This window comes from Ailuropoda melanoleuca, chromosome 4, assembly GCF_002007445.2.
Source record: "Ailuropoda melanoleuca isolate Jingjing chromosome 4, ASM200744v2, whole genome shotgun sequence".
Lineage (NCBI taxonomy): Eukaryota > Metazoa > Chordata > Mammalia > Carnivora > Ursidae > Ailuropoda > Ailuropoda melanoleuca.
The window spans coordinates 15,081,885-15,101,992 of NC_048221.1; the positions used below are offsets into that span (position 1 = coordinate 15,081,885).

Sequence of the window (20,108 nt, forward strand, 5' to 3'; positions counted from 1 at the left end):
TAAACGTACGCTGGTTTTAAGACCCAGCCTTTCAACCCCTAGGCCTTTCCCTGAGAAGAAAGGAGGCACATTTCTGTGCACACACTTGTACATAGGCAGCTGTATTTTTCTCGGCCCCACACTGGAAACATCTCGGACACCCATCCGGCCCCGGATAACCGAGTTGTGATAATATCCCCACACGGGACACTACTCGGCCATGAAAAGGAATGAACGCTTTGTATGTGGAACAACATGGAAGTCCTGAAAGTAATTGTGCTGAGGGAAAGAAGCAAGACAAAAGAAAGTACATGTTTACGTGGCCTCTAGAAAATACAGACTCATCTGCGATCCCAGAAAGCAGATCAGTGGTTGCCGGGGGGGATGGGAGGAGGTGGGCGTGCAAAAGGCATGCGGGGGTGGGATCTTTGGGGGTGGTGGGTGTGTTCAGTGCCCTGATTGTGGCAATGACTTCACAGGTGCCTACAGCCATTGGAGCTTATCACATTGTACACTTTCAATATGTGATGTGCACTCTATGTAACTTCTAGCTCCTTAAAGCTGTTTCCGAGAGATCACGCTGGCTATGGCTTGGAGGTTGGATTCCAGGCAGTAGCTCTGGCTGCAGTGGGAAGAAACGCATAGGCTTCTCTTCTAAATGTGTAATTCCTTCTTTCCCTTACGTTCTTCCTGGTTTATGAGCTCAGATGATTAGGGTGACATGTGATGACGTCTTCTTTTCCCCTGCTGGACATTTCTCTAAAATCCTATAGCTAAGGGGCCACGTGAAAGCAGAGGGCTCGAGTAGCCTTTTCTCCTGGCCGAGTCCTGCCTTGCAAGGACTCACATCTGCCTCTTCTCTGTACTGGCTCCCGCTCACACTCCCAGCGCGCCGACACCTGACGTGGGGGCTTTCCCACACGCACCACCTCTCCGACCCCAGCGGGCTGTCCCCAGAGCCCATTCAGTTCTGCCAGTCTGCACCTGCAGGTGGCCCAGCCCCTGTAGACCTTGCAAGGGCCCTCCCGTCTGCTGCCATCACGAGTCCAGGTGCTCACCTGCACTTCTGACCGACCGCCTATAAGTCAGAGAACCCACGGTCCCCTCCTCAGGCTCGATCATTCGCGAGGACAGCTCACGGAACTCAGGAAAGCACGTCTATCAGTTTATTTTATAATAAAGCACGTGCCGAAGCTGGATGAAGGGCTGCATAGGGCGAGGTCTGGGAGGGTCCTGAGTGCAGGAGCTTATGGCCTGTGGAGTCACGGGGACGCCACTCTCCTGGCACGTGGGTGCGTGTGCCAGCCCAGGAGCTCCCTGAACCCCGTGTTGGGGGATTTTTATGGCAGCTTCCTGTTGGCATGATGGATCGTTAACTTCTTTTCCAGCCATTCTGTCTTCTCTGAAGGATGGGGGTGGGGAGAAAGTTCCAAGCTTCGAATCATGGCTTGGTCTTCCTAGGGACCAGCCCCCATCCGGGATGCTCCTGTCACCAGGAAATTCCAAGGGATTTAGGAGCCCTGTGTCAGGAACTGGGGTCAAAGACCAAATATTAGAAGGAACTGGGGACAGAGACCCATGTCTATGTTTCCTACTATTTCATAAGCCCTGGGCGCTTTGTGAGCTCACAGTGCAGGACCGCAGGTGAGATCGGTCAGCTCTCCTCTCGGAGGTGGCAGATTCTGGTTTCCCATGTCCTTGGGTGACCGTTCCCCGAGGGTAGTTGCCTTGCTCACCGTCCCACGGCCAGCCTCTAGACGGAGCCTGGTTCTGAGTGAGGGACTGAGAAGCATCTGTAGGGTGGATGTCCCTCCAGGAGGATAGGAGGGGCTGAATGAGGGTCTGTGTGGGGGAGGCCCCGTGGTTGGGGTCCCAGGTGGGGATAGGGCAGAATGGGAGGTGGGCCGGGGTGGTCGGTGGGAGCTCTGGGGCAGGGCTGGGCTTGGGTCCGAATCCCCAAACAGGGGGTGTGTTGAACGTGAGGAAGGCCCCCCTCTGAGTGTGGCAGGAACCGCCACATTTGCCAACCTGACAGGGATAACGGGACCTTTGAGTTAGAACCTGGGCTCGAATTCCGTCTCTCAGACCTACCAGCCGTGTGCCCTTTGGCGAATTACAGCGCCTTTCTAGAACTTGGGCCTGAGACAGGGGTGGCAGCAGCTCCTTCTCTGGATGGAAACTCCCAGTGTGGGGTCGGGTAGGGACATCATACCCTAGAATATGAAATGTCCTTTTTTCCCCTTTTTTCCTACCAGAGGAAGACTAGACCTGATTCCTGCCCGTGAAGTACTTTTCTATCCATGCACCGCAAGGCCCAAGGATGAAATACTTTCCCACCTACTTGGCTTCTCACGGGCTCTTCCTCGCTCCATGACCGACGGCATAGAGCACAAGCGGCTTCCTTCCTCGCTTTGTGCCTAAGCTGCACGGTCGGAATGGCAGGAAAGGAGGTCAGCAGCCTGGAGGACGTGGCTGCAGCAGTCAGAGTCAGGGCAGGGGGAGGCAGAAATCAGTAGGTCAGAGCCCCCAGGTGGAGAGGAAACCAGAGGACAGCGTTGCTGTGCCGGCCGCAGGGGGCGAGGAAGGCCTGGCAAGCGGCGATAAAGTCGTGGGGAGCCCCAGAGGCCCGTGCACTTGTCCTTGTCCGCTTGGTGACGCTGTCATCCTGCCATTGGCTCTCTGAGCAGAAGCAGGAGAGGGGTCTGACTTTATTCCCCAGACCCAAACAAGAGGAGTCCATGTCTTCATCATGAGTCGGCAGCATCCCATGGACTCAGGAGATGTATCTCGCCTTTCCTCTAACGTGCCCCGTCTGGGAGGCTGGCCCTCTTCCCGCACCTGCCCTGTGGACGGGTGGAAGGGCTGCCCGCACCGCGGGGTCTCCCAGCTCCTCTGCTTTCTGCCGCTAACATTGCTTCTGTAGGTTAAGCCAAGAGGCCACCATGATCGACAGGGAAGCGGTGATGTGGCCTTGGGCGTGGTTCCACGTTCCCTGCTCCGACGCGAGTTCACCTCCCATCCAGGCTGGGGATGGTCTCCTTTGTCCTTTAGTTGCTGCCTAAAGAAACCAGCCTTTGTTGCTTGTCGTAGGGATCTAGAGTCGGGTCAATCAGGGGGCTTAGGATGGGTGGTCTGGAAGTGCATCTCAGAATAGTATAATTAATACCTTGCCAGGGCCCGAGAGTCGATGTTTTTGGAGAGAGCATTTTTCTTCATGCTCACAGGTGCTGAAGATGGGAGGGAAGGGCACTGGGGAATTTGCTAAGGTGCTGGAAATACTCTGTATCTTGCTCGGGGTTTGCATGACGTAGGTCATCTGTCAAAACTCATTGGGTGGTAGACTTATCGGTTGTTCATTTCACCGTTTGTGGATTTTATCTTGAAAAAAAGAATTGTAGGGAAGCCTGGGTGGCTCAGTCGTTAAGCGTCTGCCTTCGGCTCAGGGCGTGATCCCGGAGTCCTGGGATCGAGCCCCACATCGGGCTCCTCCGCTAGGAGCCTGCTTCTTCCTCTCCCACTCCCCCTGCTTGTGTTTCCTCTCTCACTGGCTGTCTCTCTCTCTGTTAAATAAGTAAAATCTTTAAAATATAAAAAAAAAGTGCCTGCCTCTGGCTCAGGTCTTGGTCCCAGGGTCCTGGGATGGAGCCGCGTATGGGGCTCCCTGCTCAGTGGTGGGCGTGCTTCTCCCTCTCCTCCCCACTCATGCTCTCTCTCACTATTTCTGTCTCTCTCAATGAAGAAAGAAAATCTTTAAAAAATAAAAAAATAATTGTAAGCAAATAAAGAACTCTTAATGATTCAGAGGCTGCCGTGCTTAGGGATCATGCTGCCTGCACCTTGCTTTAAAAATGCCTCAAAATGAAGATGGGTTGTTGGATTGTTTGACTGCAGAAGGTTCACGATTATAGGATGGGGGTGGGGGGCACATGGGTGTTTCTCCTGTATGAATCTCTCGACCTCTCTGCTTGTTTGAACGCCTCATAATAAAATGCCAAAATAGAAGAACTGCAAATAACTACTACTTGTGTTCTCTAGAACTTTCCATAAACGATTTCCCACAACAGCTAGGTTTCCTGGCTGACACCCTACTCTTCCTACAGACGGGCTCCCCTGCTTCCCCAGGGAGTGTTGGTGAAGCGAATTGAGGGCCCTTGGCTCAGTGCGCTCTCTGCGAGCCTGGTGTGGTTGGTGTGGGTGCATTTCACGAACCGGGTGTTAGCTTGGACCTCCTTGACGGTGATGCAGTCCGTCATCACCTGGAATCGATAGAACTCTGAAACACAGGGCTTCCGACCCTGCAGGCAGAAGGCTGGAGATTCGCAGCCTGAGAGCAGCCTGATGCCAGGGAACCCAAGACAGAAGAGGGTCCCTGAGCACCTGCGGACCAAGAACGCAAGCTGGTTACCTGCTGGACACTGGGGGAGCTGTGTGTGTGTGTGTTCAAAAATCTTAACGTTGCATATTTAAACACATTCAGACACTTTTTTGACACCAGACTTTTTTCAGCTATAAAGTAACGCCTGCTCTTGGAAGAATTTTTTTTTTTTTAATAGAGAAAATGCAAAGAAGCAAAACCAACCATAATTTTATAACCTCAAGAAACCACTCTTTATATTTTGGTGTATTTACTCCCTGAATTTTTTTTTTTTTAATCTCCTGCATCATTTATGTAATTGTGATGTTTTTCATTTGAGACTAATGAAGGAGTTCTTTGGAAGGGAGGCCCCAAGGCCTTCTTTCTGTGGACTGGCCCAGAGCCTGGTTTACTGCCACAGAGATTCTGGGTCGGTCTAGATAGAGGGTCTTCCGGCTTACTCACAGGGTCCGATCCTAGGAGGGCTGGAGCTTCTTAGGGAGCCTGTCCAATGCGGAAGCCCCTTCTTGCCCAATGCAGTGGCATCATTGCATCCGCGTAATGTGTATGTCTGCTCATGGGGTGTTTACCGAGTGAAGGGTGCTGTACCGAGCACTCCGGGCGGGCTCTGTCCCCGTAACCCTGCGAGGGGCTGCCATCGTCCCATCTCACAGATGAAACGCCGGACAGCAGGGAGTTCCGACGATCTGCCCTAGTCACACAGCCAATAGACTGTGGCGTTCTAGTTCAAAAGCAAGCCCTCCGATCGGCCGTTTGTAGCGGAGGCTAAACTTGGTGGTTTGCAGAGCACGCTTTACAGCCGCTCCTGGGAACACGCAGGGCAGGTGGAACAAACCTCTTTTTCTGAATTGAGAACTGATCAGAGAAGTTACCAGGCTAACTCACGCCACGTGGAAAGTGAGTTGTATGGGCGTCTGTTTCATCCTGTTGTCTTCAGAGCTGGAGAGTGGAGCGGGAGGGAGGCCTGGGGACTTGAATGGACAAAGGGTGGGTGTAGGGTGCCCGGCCGGGGAACCTGTGAGCAAAGGCTAAGCACAGGGGTCCCCGGGGGCTTGTTTGGAGGTGAGGGGCAGAGAAGAGCACTGGCTTTGTGGTCTGACAGACCTGGGGCTGGGGGTCTGATAACTTTTGCAAAAAGTGAGGATAGTCGATCCAATTGGTTCCCATGGAGAACTGAAGGAAATAATGTTGAAATTGCCCGCCCTACATGCTTGGCATATTAGAATCACGGTGCAGTGTTTCGGATGTCGTCTGATACGCAGTGGGAGGCTTTGAAAGCTTTGGGCTGAGAAGTAGGCTGACAAGGCAGAGATTTTCTGAATATCATGCCAGTGTGAAGGACAGCGGGGCAGGCGGGGGGAGCCGAAGGGCAGCCCAGTGACTGTTTCCTACGGTTGAGAAGCTGATGGAGAGAGAGAGAGATCTCAAAGGAGTAATCCACAGGATTTGGTGATGGGCTGGTTACGGGGAGGGATAGGCCTCTCACTTCGTTCATTGGCCTTTTTATGACTTGGTTTACACCGTCTCCCCCCTGACTCACTGACATGTTCTTGCCTTTCAGGAGCCTGCGTGAAGTGCAGCAAAGGCGTGTTTGGGGCCGGCCAGGCCTGCCAGGCCATGGGGAACCTCTACCACGACGCGTGCTTCACCTGCGCGGCCTGCAGTAAGTGTGTGTGGAGGGTCGCGGGGACCTGGAACGTGGGGACCGAGAAAGGGAGGACGGGGAAGAGCATCCTTCCCGGAAACACATGACCCAGGCCTTCCACAGTTCCCCAGCAGGGCAGGTCCAAGTGTCCTTTAGAGCCCCAGCACGGGGCCTGTCAGAGAAAGGGGACAGACCAGAGTCCCAGCGATAGCCTGGGGCTGACCTTGGTGACGAGCTGAGTGGGATCAAAGCAAGCGGTGATAACATCAGGTTTGTAATGCATATCAGAGGGCTCAGGAGGGTCGTAGGGGAAGCCTGGGGATTCACCGTCATCGGCCCTGTGGTCAGTTACCTCCCCCACCGTGGGACCAGCCAGCCCCACGTCCATCAGTTACTCCAGTGCGAGGCGGGGCCCTGTGACAGCTCTGACCCCACTCTGATTTGGAAGCCGCGCCGTGCGTATGAAGTGCGAGTGTGTGCCTGAATGCCCGTGTGTGCACACCAGAGAGGCGTGAGCACGCACACCGTCCACGCACGGTGACTAAAGCAGCAAATAAAGAACCCACGCTCAGCCCTGCAAACTGCTTGTTGGACTGCTGGCAACCGCGGTGGAAGATTCTGACACGTTGCAGGATGTGTGCCGAGTGTGGCCCAGTCAGGAATTGAGCTTGTCTTACGATCTCTACCAAAGATTAATGTCCAGGAGCTTTGTTTAGGGGACGTCCCGCCGCTGTTCTCCAGTTCTAGATGGGGCTCGAGGCTTTCAGTTCAAGGGAAACGTTACAGCAGAGCCAGAGTGTCAGGGACAAGGGCGTCCTCTTATCTGGCCCCGTGCTTCTCAGTCCTGGCCGTTCATTGGAATCCCCTCGGGGGCGTCCTCTTATCTGGCCCCTCAGTCCTGGCCGTTCATTGGAATCCCCTCGGAGATTTTAAGAGCCAGCGATGCCTGAGTCCCACCCCGACCAGCAGAATCGGAAGCTCTAGGGGTGGAATTTCTAGAGTGGACAAGAGTACGGTTCATATCTCCTCAGGGGACTCCGGGGTGTGGTCAGGCCTAAGCACCCGGATCAGTGCCAGCTCTTCATTGTAGACGCCTCTGGAGAAAGGAGGGGGGAGAGATTTGCTCTCAGCTGTTTTGTGGCACAGCTGGGAGCCTCCCGGTTCCCAGGGTAAAGGTAACGAGGTGGGCACGCAGCTGCCTCCTAGCCTGGGTTCAAAACCTCCTCCTTCAGTCCTCACCGTGAGTTCCCATAAACACATGCCTGAGAGTTGACGTTTTGGGTGCATGTTGGCGTTGTCTGGGGGTGGGTTTCTTCGGGTCCCTGGCTTCTCCTTGTCTTTGAGCCATGCTATCCGTGTAGTTCATAGCATCCTGGTGACGGTCTACACACACAACGCGTGTCCCCAGTAGTGCGGACTCTGCCTGCTGGAGATGCACCTGACCGTGGCCCTGGGGAGATGGCTGCTGCTTCAACTAAAAGCAGGTTTATCTCAGCCCTTCCGACGGCTGCGTAGCTGTGGTTCTGTGCGCTATCCCGGTCGTAACGTCTTAATGGTTCCCACCTTAGCTTGACGAGTGACATGAAATCTTCGACCGTCTTGCCTGAGTCTTCACTGAACAAGAGTGGCGATCCTTCCTCTTTCTAGAAAATTATCTTTCTGTTTTGGCTCCTGCAGCTGTTTCTCAATATTTGCTGTTTTCCAGGGAAAAAGAAAATACTAAGTAGAAGCTGGTTTTTATCTCAAGCAATTGCCACTTGAACTAAGAAAGTTTCTCGGGGTGGGGGGGGTACTGAGTCCGTCTGTGCATGACTAAACTATCAGTTCCATAATGGGTTGAATTTATCTTCAAATGATGACAAACACAGACACTTAAGGAAAACACAGCTGGTTGGGGATTTTCTTGGTCTAGCTTCTAAGGCCCTTGTGTTCTGGTTTCTGTCGTAAATGCTTCCTATCATTTGTCACAAACTGAGCCCTCTTTTCTGCCTCCTTATCTCTGATCACACTGCCCCCTAGAATCTGCTCTCCCCACTCACTTCATACATTTAAGTTCTGTCCAGCCATTAGGGTCCAACTCAAAGGCTGCCTCTTCCAGGAAGCCTTCCCTGTTCACCTAGCAGGAAGAAACGGCTTTGTCTCGAATTCGGCCTGCCCCGGTGCTGTCACATAGACCATGAACCACACTCCCTGGGACTTCAGTGCCAGCAGGCCAGACCCTAGAACAGAGCTGCTGTAGGAATGGGGACAGAGACTCCAGCTGAAAGTGCATGCTGCACATTCCTGTTCCCCAAGGGGTCTGCACCACTCCTGTTGTGGGTAAACACACAGCTTCCCCCGCACTTGCGGGGAGCAGTTGGAGACACAGGCAGGTGTCTGAGCAGCTTCTGTTGGGCACGAGAAGTGATCCGCCTTTGTTCCGTTGACTTCTTCCTCCAGCAGAAGGAGACACCTGGGCCCTCCCCATCCTGGCCCCGCAGGTCTTCAAGTGTGTCTCCGTGAACACTGGCGCCGTGGAGACGGCACGGCTGGGGCCGGGCCCGTTCCCTCCTTTGTTGGTAGAAGAAAAAACATGGGGGCCCAGAGAGGGAAAGAGAATTTCTTAAGATTAAAGACCTAGCAATGGGGCCAGAATCCAGAATCCTGGATCTAATTAGCTTCGCATAGCCCCGTTTTTCTGGTCGGTGAGAGTGTCTGTTAGGGAGCGTATAGGTGTGTGTGTTTTCTGTTTTCCCATTTCGTTGTGAAAGTGATCTAGCTTACGCCACCGTACAAATAGATTTCTGTACCTATGCACCCACTCCCCGGATGTTACTGGTGCTTTACGGAAAGAGAATGTTGGGGTCCTGTCAAGGACATGCTGCAGGGGCTCCCAGCTGCCCTGGGTCCTCGTCTGACACACCGAGAGGAGGACACTGAAACAAAAAGGTCCAGAAGGCTGCAGTGGGAGTCGTGGGGTGCCAGCAGCCAGTCCGAGGCGCAGTGCTGTGCTGGGGGGAGGCAGAGCCCACCCTCATCCGATGAGAGACTGTCTGGCCTGGGACAGCTCCCAGGGGAGCTGCGGGGGCCGGGGTGGGGGGGAGATGCTCTTCGGGCAGCTCCCTGCAGCCTCCCACCCCCTGTGTCCTGGGAGGCCTGCGAGGTGTTCCGCTCCTCAGACAAACCCATGCCTCAGTGGACGGTGCCAGGTCCTCAGGGCGCCGTGGAGGGCTCCCCGACACGGCCTCGTGCGTTTCCCTGCTCCCTGACAAGAAGCAACAGGACAGACCACAGAGAGATGCTTAGGGGCAGAGACCTACTATGTGATTTCTAGCACAGGCATTTTTACTCATACATTTTCCCGTCCAGGTTTTGTCCAAATGTATACACAGTTTTTGGAGCTGGGATCATCATGTATAAACGATGTTACGTTCTTTCCGATGAAACCTGCCACGAACTCATCCACACCTCTGCAGCCTCCCAGGATCACGGTCTCAGCAGGCACAGAGGGATCGGCTGCCTTGAGCCACAGTTTTGTGGCACGTGGCTCATGTGGGGTTTGCCGGTAGTTACACGGAGCCCGCCCCCCTGCCCGAACGTCTTTGTGCCTGCGTCCTTTTTCCCTCTGCTGAATTGTCTCCTTGGTGTTCCTCCCAGAAGTGCGCACGCAGGGTGCAGCGGGGGGCGTTCGTGTGGTTAAAGTCCCTCCTTTCTTCACTGCTCCTCCCACGGCCAATGTGTGTGGTTGCCATGGAGATGTGTGCTGGGGTGGGGGGGGGCGAGGGCAATGCCCTCAACTGGGGCCCTCAGGAAGCCGTTGGCACCGCGTGGAGCAGAAGGAGGGTCAGTGCAGAGGGCAGGCTCGGCCTTGGCCAGCAGCCACACTCCGTGTCTGATGCCACCGTGTGCCACGTGGCCTTAAGGAGACGCTGGCGCCCACCTGTGGCTGAGAGAGGTGGAAGGAGGAGAAAGAAGAGGTGTGGGTCTGGACGTGTGGGTCAAGGGGGGGCCTTCCTCAGCACCTTCCAGAACAGACCGTGAGGGAGAGGAAGGGCAAGGCCCCATGTCCTTGCTTTCAGCGGTTTGGGGTCCAAAACGTCAGATTTTGTTCATTTTGCAAAGACCCAGAAACTTCCATCCCGGAGTCCGGGTGAAACCTATTTGCCTTGTCCGTGTTCATGGTGGCTGTGATTTTTCTGGTCTGTATGAGCTGGAAATGATGGATCAGATAGGAGAGTCCATGTGCCCTCCTGCCCCGAAGCCCACAGAACACAAGGGCCAGGGCCTGGGTGGGGGATGGGGCACAGGCAGGTCTGGGCCGATGGAAATTGTGCTAATACAGGCCTGAGCTCAGAGAGAGGCTGCGGAGGGCCGGAGGGGTCCACTCAGGGGATGGTGCTGGGATGTGCCAGTCACGGCCAGAGCAGGTGACTTTCAGTGTTGTAGCCAGTGCTTTGACTTCCGAGGCGGGGTGGGGGCGGGGGTGCGCTGTGACGTGCCTGTCATGCCTCCGGGAAAACACACCAGAAGATGAGGAATATATGCCTTGCTCATCCCACCTTCCAAAAACCACACACTGGCGGCGGTGAAAGATCATGAATGGATTTCATAGTGAAATCTCACCCCTTTAGACCCCGGCAGGCGAGAGTCTATCTGGATTATCGAAAAGCCTGCATCTAGAACTCTGAAAAAGTACCATTTCATTACTTCAGAGAAAGGAAATGACCAGAATTAACCCCAGCACTGTGGAACAGAAGTGCTTGAATAAACTGATGGTTGGTGACTGACAGCCCGTCCGTCATCCAGTAGGTTCTGAAGTGGGGGGGAGTTCTTGTCAGCTTTTTTTTTTTTTTTTAATTTTATTGATTCATTTGCGAGAGAGTGCGAGAGAGAGCATGAACAGGAGGAAGGGGCAGAGAGAGAGGGAGAAGCAGACTCCCCACTGAGCAGGGAGCCTGATGCGGGACTCGAACCCAGGACCCCGAGATCATGACCTGAGCTGAAGGTAGACGCTTAACCCACTGAGCCACCTGGGCACCCTGCTATTTTGTTTTTCTTACGAAGTCTAACTACTGCCCCTGAGATCATGTTTACTTTTTTGTGTTTTTTGTGTTTTTTTTTTTTTGACTTTGTATACTACTTAGTCCCCCAGCGTTTGAAAATGCTCACAGGTTCTGAAAGAGCGGTGCTGGCACTGTGGGGGTCTTCCTTTAACTCATGGCCACCCTGCGTCCTTACACCAGTCGTCACAGTATTTATGAGTAGTTTGTAGGTGCGCTCCCGAGCTTCTTGTCGGCTGTCCCCCCCACGGGAGCTCGCTAGATCCGGGGACAGTCCATGAGCTCGGCATTATCATCAGCCTCCTTTTGCAGAGGAACAGACAGAGGCCTGGGAGTGTAGTTTGCTCCCGCCCCCGTGTTAGATTATCTGCGCTCGGAGGGAACGCGTGCCAAAGCTGGCTCTGCCCCTGGGATCTAGGCCCGGCGCTGTGTGATGGCAAAGGCTGGGTTTTCAGAGACTTTCTGGTCGCGAGTGCAGGAGAGCAGCCGGGGACTTAGAGGAGGGGAGAGAGGACCCCATCCGTAGTGGGATGCACCCACACCACAGACAGACGGGGATTACAGGCTTCGATGCCTGCATTTCTGAGCCGTTGAGTCATGCCGATGTTTCTTGTCACATTCAGCAGTTATGGGTAAGCTGAATGAGTCAGCTGGATCTAAGGAAAAAGCCGGGGATCAAGAATGTGAGAAAGGAAGAGTGGGCACGTCCTAAAGGAAGCCAGTGGGCAAGGAAGAGAACAGGAAGCAACAGAAACAGGCGAGCCAGGGCCAAGGGCCGTGTGGGTCGGGAGAGGGCAGGGGGGTGACCTTGACCTGGCGTGGGGTCAGAGGGTCTCTTGTGTTCGTTGCTAGCAGACCCAGTTCTGCTGGGGGCACCCACACTGGGGCTTGACTGGGTTTCCCAGCTCAGACTCTGTTGGTCCCGTCAGAGGCCGAGACTGTTGGGACCATGGGATGGCATTAGATCCTTCGTGCCTGGGACATTGGCAGGGTCTGGGATATTGGAGCGCTGTACGGTCAAGGGCAACTCCAGCGTGACCTGTACCTGCTTTCCACATCGACAGTTCAGGTGCCCGATAGCGCACACGCATGGTTTGGGGTGGAAATCTGCATTTCTTCAGGAATACCAGACCCGGGTGTTACCTGGTGATACCCAATGTGTCCCCTGTCCCCCCAACGCTGAGGACGGAGGGTGCTCTGGGATGTGGGGGGCACTGCACTGTAATCAGCATGAAGACACTGTAGCAGGTGCCCCATCTCCGAGCCGGAATCCCAGGTCTAGGGAGTAACGTCTCTTACGAAGGTCTGAACTTCATCCTGGCATCACAGATGCCACGTGGGTCTCTTTGGCTCTCGTGCTAAGAGTATCTCTTCTTTTCTCTCTTAAGTGTTCTGTCTCTCAGATGTTCCCTTCAATCTCTGTCCCCAGCTCTGGCCCTGTGGTAGTGGGTTTAGTGTGTCGGCTTGACTGGGCCAGAGGGGCCCCTGCATTGGTCAGACATTGTTCTGATTGTGTCTGTGAGGATGTTTCTGGATGAGAGTAACAATTGGTAGACCGAGTAAAGCAGATTTTTCTCCCTAACGTGGGTGGTCCTTGTTCAATCAGTTGAAGGCCCGAATAGAACAAAAAAGCTGACCCTCCCACCAGTAAGGGACTTTCCCCCTGCATGACTGCCTTGAGCAGGGACATCGATTTTCTCCCCACCTTTGGACCGGAACGACACCATCGGCTCTTCCTGGGCCTCCAGCTTGCCTTCTGCTGGTCCTGGCACTTGTCAGCTTCCATAATCACACGAGCTGATTCCTTCTGATAAATCTATTCCTGTCTGCACACACACAAACACAGAAATGTGCACGTGCACACACACACAGTCATGCACACACACGTGCACTCATGCGCACACACACACACGTGTGCATGCGTAACACGCACACATTTTTGCACATGCACGCACACACCCTCCCATTCTGTTTCTCTGCAGAACCCTGGCTCATATGGGCCCTTTCGTCCTCCTCCTGCACTACTTTTCCTTCCCTCCCTACTCCTCTCTCCCTCGTGTCCCTGCACTGATGATTTCTTTCGCACCCACGGTTTCCATCCTGGAACCGTAGTGCTTCTATGCCCCTGACACAGGCTGGAACACGAGCCACTGTTTGTGGAGTATTTGCTCGGTCTCCTCGAGGCCTCTCATTTGCCTCCCAACCCACCACACTCATTTATAGAAGAGGAAGTGGAGTTTCAGAGCAGGTGACAGATGGCGCGTGGGGGCCCGGGGTCCGGGTGGCCCCACCGTGTGTTTTTGCCACCACACTGGTGGTTCTCACCCTTTACCGTCGATCAGTCACAGTTGCGAGGAGCCCCCTGTGACACACGCAGCCCCCTGGCTGCCCCTGCACGGACCCCGACTCCTGAAATCTGTGGCTCAGAGGCCTGCGTGCACGTGCGCAATGAGTGTCCCAGGGGATCTGATACAGACCCTGCGGTTTGCCTCCCCACCCGCCCCCCTCTGCCTTCCTTGGGCCTCCAGCTCCCTGTTTCCTCAACGTCAGGCTTGAAGCGCCCGGTGTGGCAGCCGATGGCCACACGTGGCTGGTGGCTCACACGCTGCAGGGAAAGCCTCTAGCTCCTACACCAAAGTTCGCTTATTAATAAGAAATGCTCAGTGAAGTTGACTGTCGTCGCGCTTTATATGTCACAAAGGCAATAGTCACACTGTAAAAAGAACACATCCGGGAGAAGGAAATTCCCTGTGACCCAATACCAAAACGAGACCAAAAGGTGTCTCTGTGCCTCTGTCCCTGTCGTGTGCTCACCGGGCTGCCCTGCTTGTTCCCTTCAGAAGCACATCCTACACCTTCGTCCTCGTGCCTCCACCATCCTCAAAAGCAGGTGCTGCGTGAGATCCTTGGACGACTCCACATGAGCACAGCCTTCTTGCCAGTTGAGTTGAAAGGGGAAGCAGACCCTGATCGCATGGGCTCCCAGACTCTGCTCTGAGAAAGCACTGAGGCCGGGCGGCGATCCCGTGGCCGGGTTTTCAAGGACTAGATGCACCTCTGGCTGGGAATCCGGCCAGTCCAGCACTGGGGCAGAGAGCACAGGCTTCCCCGTGACCAGAGCCGTGGGGACAGCTGCGCCCGTCCACACCAGCAGCCACCCCTGCAGTGGCCCCTGGGGCTGGGTCCCGGCATGCCCCGTGCGGGGAAGACCCTCTCTGTTCCTTCTGAGGATCACTGCTGACGCCTCTCAACCGTCTTGGGTCCTGGTCGCTGTCTTGCCAGCCTCCATCCACACGGCCGGCCTGTGAGCACACCTTTGGGGGGACTGCGCCCCGGCTCAGAGGCCTCAGAGGCCGCCTCTTGCTGTAACATCCGGTCCCAGTCCTTCACTTAGCATTGCAAACATTCCTTAAACCAGTTCCAGCTCCTTGCCTGTCTCCTGTCCTGCCGCCGTCTCCACCCGCCATCCCCCAGAGCTCCCTGGCCCTACGGACACCACCTGCCCCTTCCCGTGCATGTCCCGCTCATGCTTCACGTCCACCCAGACGAATACCCTACTCCGAGGTGCTGTTCTCCCTCGAGGTCTCTCTGGCGGCTCCTCTGCTCTCTGGTCTCACGTATGCCTTGTTCGCTTATCCATCTTGTGGTGTTTGAAGTTAATGGTTAGATTGAAGCCGGTTGCAGGGGTCTGTGTCTCCCCCTAGAGGGTCAGTTTGGGGAGAACCGGGAGAGTGTTCAACTGATCTTGACTTACCCCCTGCCTCCCTTCAAAACTTTGTGGGTAGTGCTGGGCATTTCCCATATGTACTCTTTAGCCATCGCTCCCCGTTCTGCCCCTCTTCCCCAGCCCTAAGCAACCACTAATCTACCCTTCTACTCCCATAGATTTGCCTATCCTGGGGGTTTCGTGGAAATGGAATCCTATAGTATGTGCTCTATTCCAACTGGCTCCTTTCACTTAGCGTAAGGCACTCTGGGTTCATCCATGTTGGAGTGCGTCAGAACTTCGGTCTTTTTTATGGCTGAATAATATTCCGTTGTCTGTATATACCACATTTTATCTATCCATGTGTTGGTTGATAGACACTTGTTTCTGATTTGGGCCTTTATAAATAATGCTGCTATGAACATTCTTGTACAGTCGATCCTTGAGCAATGCGGGTTTGAACCACAAGGGCTACTTACATGTGGATTTTTTACAGCACGGTATTGTAAATGTGTCTTCCTTAGGATTTTCGTAATACTCTTTCCTGTTGCTTACTTTGTTGTTAGAATACAGTATATAATACATACAAAATACGTGTTCATCGACTGTTTACGTTATCGGTAAGACTTTCAGAAGGTCAACAGTAGGGGCGCCTGGGTGGCAGAGCGGTTAAGCGTCTGCCTTCGGCTCAGGGTGTGATCCCGGCGTTGTGTGATCCCGGCGTTGTGGGATCGAGCCCCACATCAGGCTCCTCCACTATGAGCCTGCTTCTTCCTCTCCCACTCCCCCTGCTTGTGTTCCCTCTCTCGCTGGCTGTCTCTATCTCTGTCAAATCAATCAATCAATCAACCAATCAACCTTAAAAAAAAAAAAAGAAGGTCAACAGTAGGCTGCCAGTAGTTAAGTTTTGGGGGAGTTAAAAGTTACGTGGATTTCTGACTGCATGGGGAGGTCAGCGCCCCTAACCCCCATGTTGTTCAAGGGTCAACTGGATATGTTTTTGTGCGGACACATGTTTTCATCTCTTTGTGTGTATATCTAAGGGTAGAATTGCTGGGTTACATGGTAGCTCTGTTTAACTTTTTGAGAAACTGTTTTGCAATGTGGCTGCAGCATTTTACATTCCTACCAGCAGTGTGTGAGGCTGTCAGGATCCCACATCCTTGCCAACACTCGTGATTATCTGACCTTTTGATTCTGACCATCCTAATGGGTGTGAAGTTGAATCTCAGTGTGGTTTTGGTTTGCACTTCCCTGATGACTAATGATGTTGAACGACTTTTCATGGGCTTATTTGCACGTCTTAGTTGGAGAAATGTGTATTCAGATCCTTTACCCATTTTTTTATTGGGTTTTTAAAATCTTTTCGTTATTGAGTTTCAATAGATTTTTTTTATATGTTTTACGTATGAGTCTCTGATACATGATTTGCAAAAATTTTTTCTCTGATGGACGGTCATTTTACTTTCCTGATGTTACTATTATTAAATTTTGATGCAGTCTAATTTATCTATTTTTTTCTTTTATTTCTTGTGTTTTTGGTGCTTTGTATAAGAAAACATTGGCAACCCAAGGTCACAAAGACTCACGCCCATATTTTTTTCTGAATGTTATAGTCTTAGCTCTTTTTTAAAAAATTTTATTTATTTATTTGACAGAGAGAGAGAGGAGAGAGAGAGCAAGCAGGCAGAGCAGGCAGAGGGAGAAGCAGGTTCCCCGCTGAGCAAGGAGCCTGATGCGGGACTCGATCCCAGGACCCTAGGGTCATAACCTGAGCCGAAGGCAGATACCTAACGACTGAGCCACCCAGGCATCCCTATAGTCTTAGCTCTTCAGTTAAGGTCTTTGATCCATTTTGAGTGGGTTTTTATATAGTTTGAGGTAGGGGTCCAACTTCTTTCTTTTGCACACGGATATGAAGTTTTCCCAGCACCATTTGTTGGAAAGACTATTCTTTCTCCATTGGATTGTCTCGGCAAATGTGTTGAAAATTAATGGACCCTAAATGTTAGGGTTTGTTTCTGGTGTCTCAATTTTTTTCCACTGCTCTAGTCAATTATCTTTGAAAGAGATTTAACTAATAAGAAAAAAATCTCATTCATCCATGCAGTTGCTATTTTTGGTCCTCTTCATTTCTTTGTTTAGATCCAGATTTTCATCTGGTACCATTTTCCTTCTGCTTAAAGGCCTTCCTCAACTTTTTTTTATAGTGCTGATCTGCTGGTGATGAATCCTTTCAGCTTTTGTGTGTCTGAATTCATCTTTATTTCACTCTTGGGTTTAAAGGATATTTTTGTGGGGGCGCCTGGGTGGCGCGGTCGATTAAGCTCCCGACCCTTGGTTTTGGCTCAGGTCATGATCTCATGGGTCCTGGGCTTGAGCCCCACATCGGGCTCCGTGCTCAGGGCGGAGTCTGCTTGAGATTCTCCCTTCTTCTCCGTCTGCCCCTCCCCACCCCACCCCACCCCGCATGCTCGGCTCTCTCTCTCTCTGTCTCGCAAATAAATCTTTAAAAAAAAAAAAGATATTTTTGTGGAGCTAGAGAATGCTAGATGGATAGTTTTTACTTTCACTTCTTTAAAGACGTAGTTCCATTGTTTGCCATCAGAAATCTGATGTCCTCTTTATCTCTGTTTCTCTGTAGGCACATCTTCCTTTTTCTTGGATTGCTTTTAAGTTTTCTCTCATTGATTTTGAGAAATTTGGTTATGATATCCCTTGAAGTTCTTTTTATGTTTCCTGTGCTTAGGGTTTGTTCAGATTTTTGGATGTGTGAGTTTGTAGTCTTTGTCACATTCAGAACATTTGTGGCCACTATTTCTTCACATTTTTTTTGCTGCACCCTCCCCCCCCCTTCCTCAGGGGCTTTGTTACTAACCCCCTTTCTTGCCTCTTTGTTCCATTTAACAAATTACCCCTTAAATTAAATCTTTTTTTTTTTTTTTAAAGATTTTATGTATTTATTTGAGAGAGAGCACGAGTGGGAGTGAGGGGCAGAGGGAGAGGGAGAAACAGACTCCCCGCAAAGCAGGGAGCCTGATGTGGGGCTCGATCCCAGGATCCTGAGATCATGACCTGAGCCGAAGGCAGGCACTTAACTGACTGAGCCACCCAGGCGCCCCTTAAATTAGATCTTAACTAACTGAAATTACCTTACCAACTCCCTTATGTTCATCTTATGCTTAAAATTCTTTTCCTCTCTGTTTCATTTTGGCTTTTGAGTGACCAATTTTTATTATTATGCCTTTAAATCCATTAATCTTTTCTCTGTAGTGTACAGTCTCTTAATCCCATCCAGTGTATTTTTCATCTCTGATACTCTAGTTTTGGTCTCTAGCCATTAATCTGGGCATTTTTAAAGATCTTCCTTTCACTCTTTGGACCTATGGACTACGGTATCAGTAACTTGTATCTCTTTCCCTACTGATTTGTGTCACATCTGGCTTGATTTCCATGGATTGACTATTTTCTTCATTATGGGTCCTCTTTTGCCCCCTTTTTGCAAGCTTGGTGATCTTTGATTAGATGCCAGACATTGTGATTTCACCTCGTTGAGTCGTGGATATTTTTGTATTCCTTTAAATCTTCTGGAGCTTTGTCCCACGTTGCAGGTAAGTTACTTGGAGACAATGATCTTTGCAGAGCAGCACGCGGTCTAGGGTCAATTACTCTTCACTCCAGGGTAAAATTTTTATGAGCATTTTATTCAGTACCCCACGGATTATGAGTTTTCCCACTCTGGCTGGTGGAGATAGGCACTCTTTTCGGCCCTCATGATGCCCTTTTCTCCTGGGCTTCACGAGTCTTCTCAGGCACGTGCTGATCCGAGCCCTGCTGAATGCTCAGAGGAGACCCTCTGCGGGTCTCCAGGATCTTTTCTCTGTGCAGTGTTCTCTTCTCAGTCCAGGTGATAATGGTCTGGAGTAGTAGGAATGGAAAACAAAAAGAGAATGTTTTTGTAAAACTGTAAGTAAATAAAAAGACTTGGGGGGGGCACCTGGGTGGCTCAGTCGTTAAGCGTCTGCCTTCGGCTCAGGTCATGATCCTGGGGTCCTGGGATCCAGCCCCGCATCAGGCTCCCTGCTCCACTGGGAGCCTGCTTCTTCCTCTCCCACTCCCCCTGCTTGTGTTCCCTCTCTCACTGGCTCTCTCTCTCTCTGTCAAATAAATAAATAAAATCTTAAAAAAAAAAAAAAGACTTGGGAGCGCGGCCAGTGAGAAGAGAACTGGAGTGTGGAGTGGGGCTAATGGCGGTGTGGTCCCCGACGGGGGTGGTCAGTCAGGAGAAAGGAAATTGAGACCGTTGAGGAACGTTCCCAACGATTTGACAGAGTAGATTGCAGCTTGGATTTTACGTTTCATTTTTCCACATTATTGTATTTTCCAAGAAAATAAGTCTGGCGGATGGAAATGAAAAACAAAACAAAAACCCAGCCCCTTACTGCCGGTAAACTGAGAAGGAAGGAGTGACCTGGAGGGTTTGGGCAGAGGGAGGTGGGGGTGGAAGAGATTTTTAGCTCACGTAGGTTAACGCTGCGGAAACTAAAGGTCATTGACAGGATCCTGGCAACAGTGACTTACGCTAACACTTACTATGAGACAGCACCACAGTGGGCTCCCTGCTGGGACCCCCAGTTTTGGCCTCTACCAAGGAACCCACAGGGTCAGGTGACCCGCCAACCTCTCCTTTCTGGGGAGCGGCAAAGCCCAGGACCTGACTGTTGCTTTTCTACTTTCACCTTCTGCCTCGTTCCTCCGCCCACTGAGGCTACACCAGCCTAGGAAATCCAGGTTGATGGTTTCATTTGCACCAAACCGATTTGGTTGGTGTTTCTGTTGGTTAGTATTAGCTTCACTTTAAGAGTTAGCCTCTTCTGCAAGAAGCTGTTTGAAGAAGGGGATCAGGTAGAATTCTGTGCGATAAAGCGAACGGTGCCTAGCTGCCTTGGTCACAAGTGGCCACGGGATACTTGATATGTTCTTGTTCAAGTACTTGAACTGAATCGTAATCATTGTTTAAATTTTTTTTAAGATTTATTTGATGGAGTGTGAACGAGCCCAAGCAGGGCGAGTGGGAGAGGGAGAAGCAGGCTCCCTGCTGAATCCGGAGCCCAATGTGAGGGCTCAATCCCAGGACCCTGGGATCATGACCTGAGCCAAAGGCAGTCGCTTAACCCACTGAGCCACCCAGGTGCCCCAGGTTTTTTAAAATTTTTATTAACTTAGATTTACATATGACTAGTCACAAATGGCTGGTAATCTGTGGACCAAAATCTATAAACAGTTGTTCATTTTTACTTCCTTTTGCAGGAACTCCTCTTGTGGCCAGGAAAACCTTCCCTCTTTACTTTTCAGGGAGGTCTT

The 20,108-nt window shown here is 51.9% G+C and overlaps 1 protein-coding gene across 1 annotated transcript in view; it reads left to right on the forward strand.

Moving 5' to 3' along the window:
• Positions 1 to 20,108, forward strand: part of LIMD1 (LIM domains containing 1) — a 67,709-nt gene that overhangs the window by 23,956 nt on the left and 23,645 nt on the right. The window contains exon 2 of the mRNA XM_002912827.4: positions 5,916 to 6,017. Within this exon, the coding sequence (XP_002912873.1) occupies positions 5,916 to 6,017 (102 nt within the window). The remainder of the gene's footprint in view (positions 1 to 5,915; positions 6,018 to 20,108) is intronic.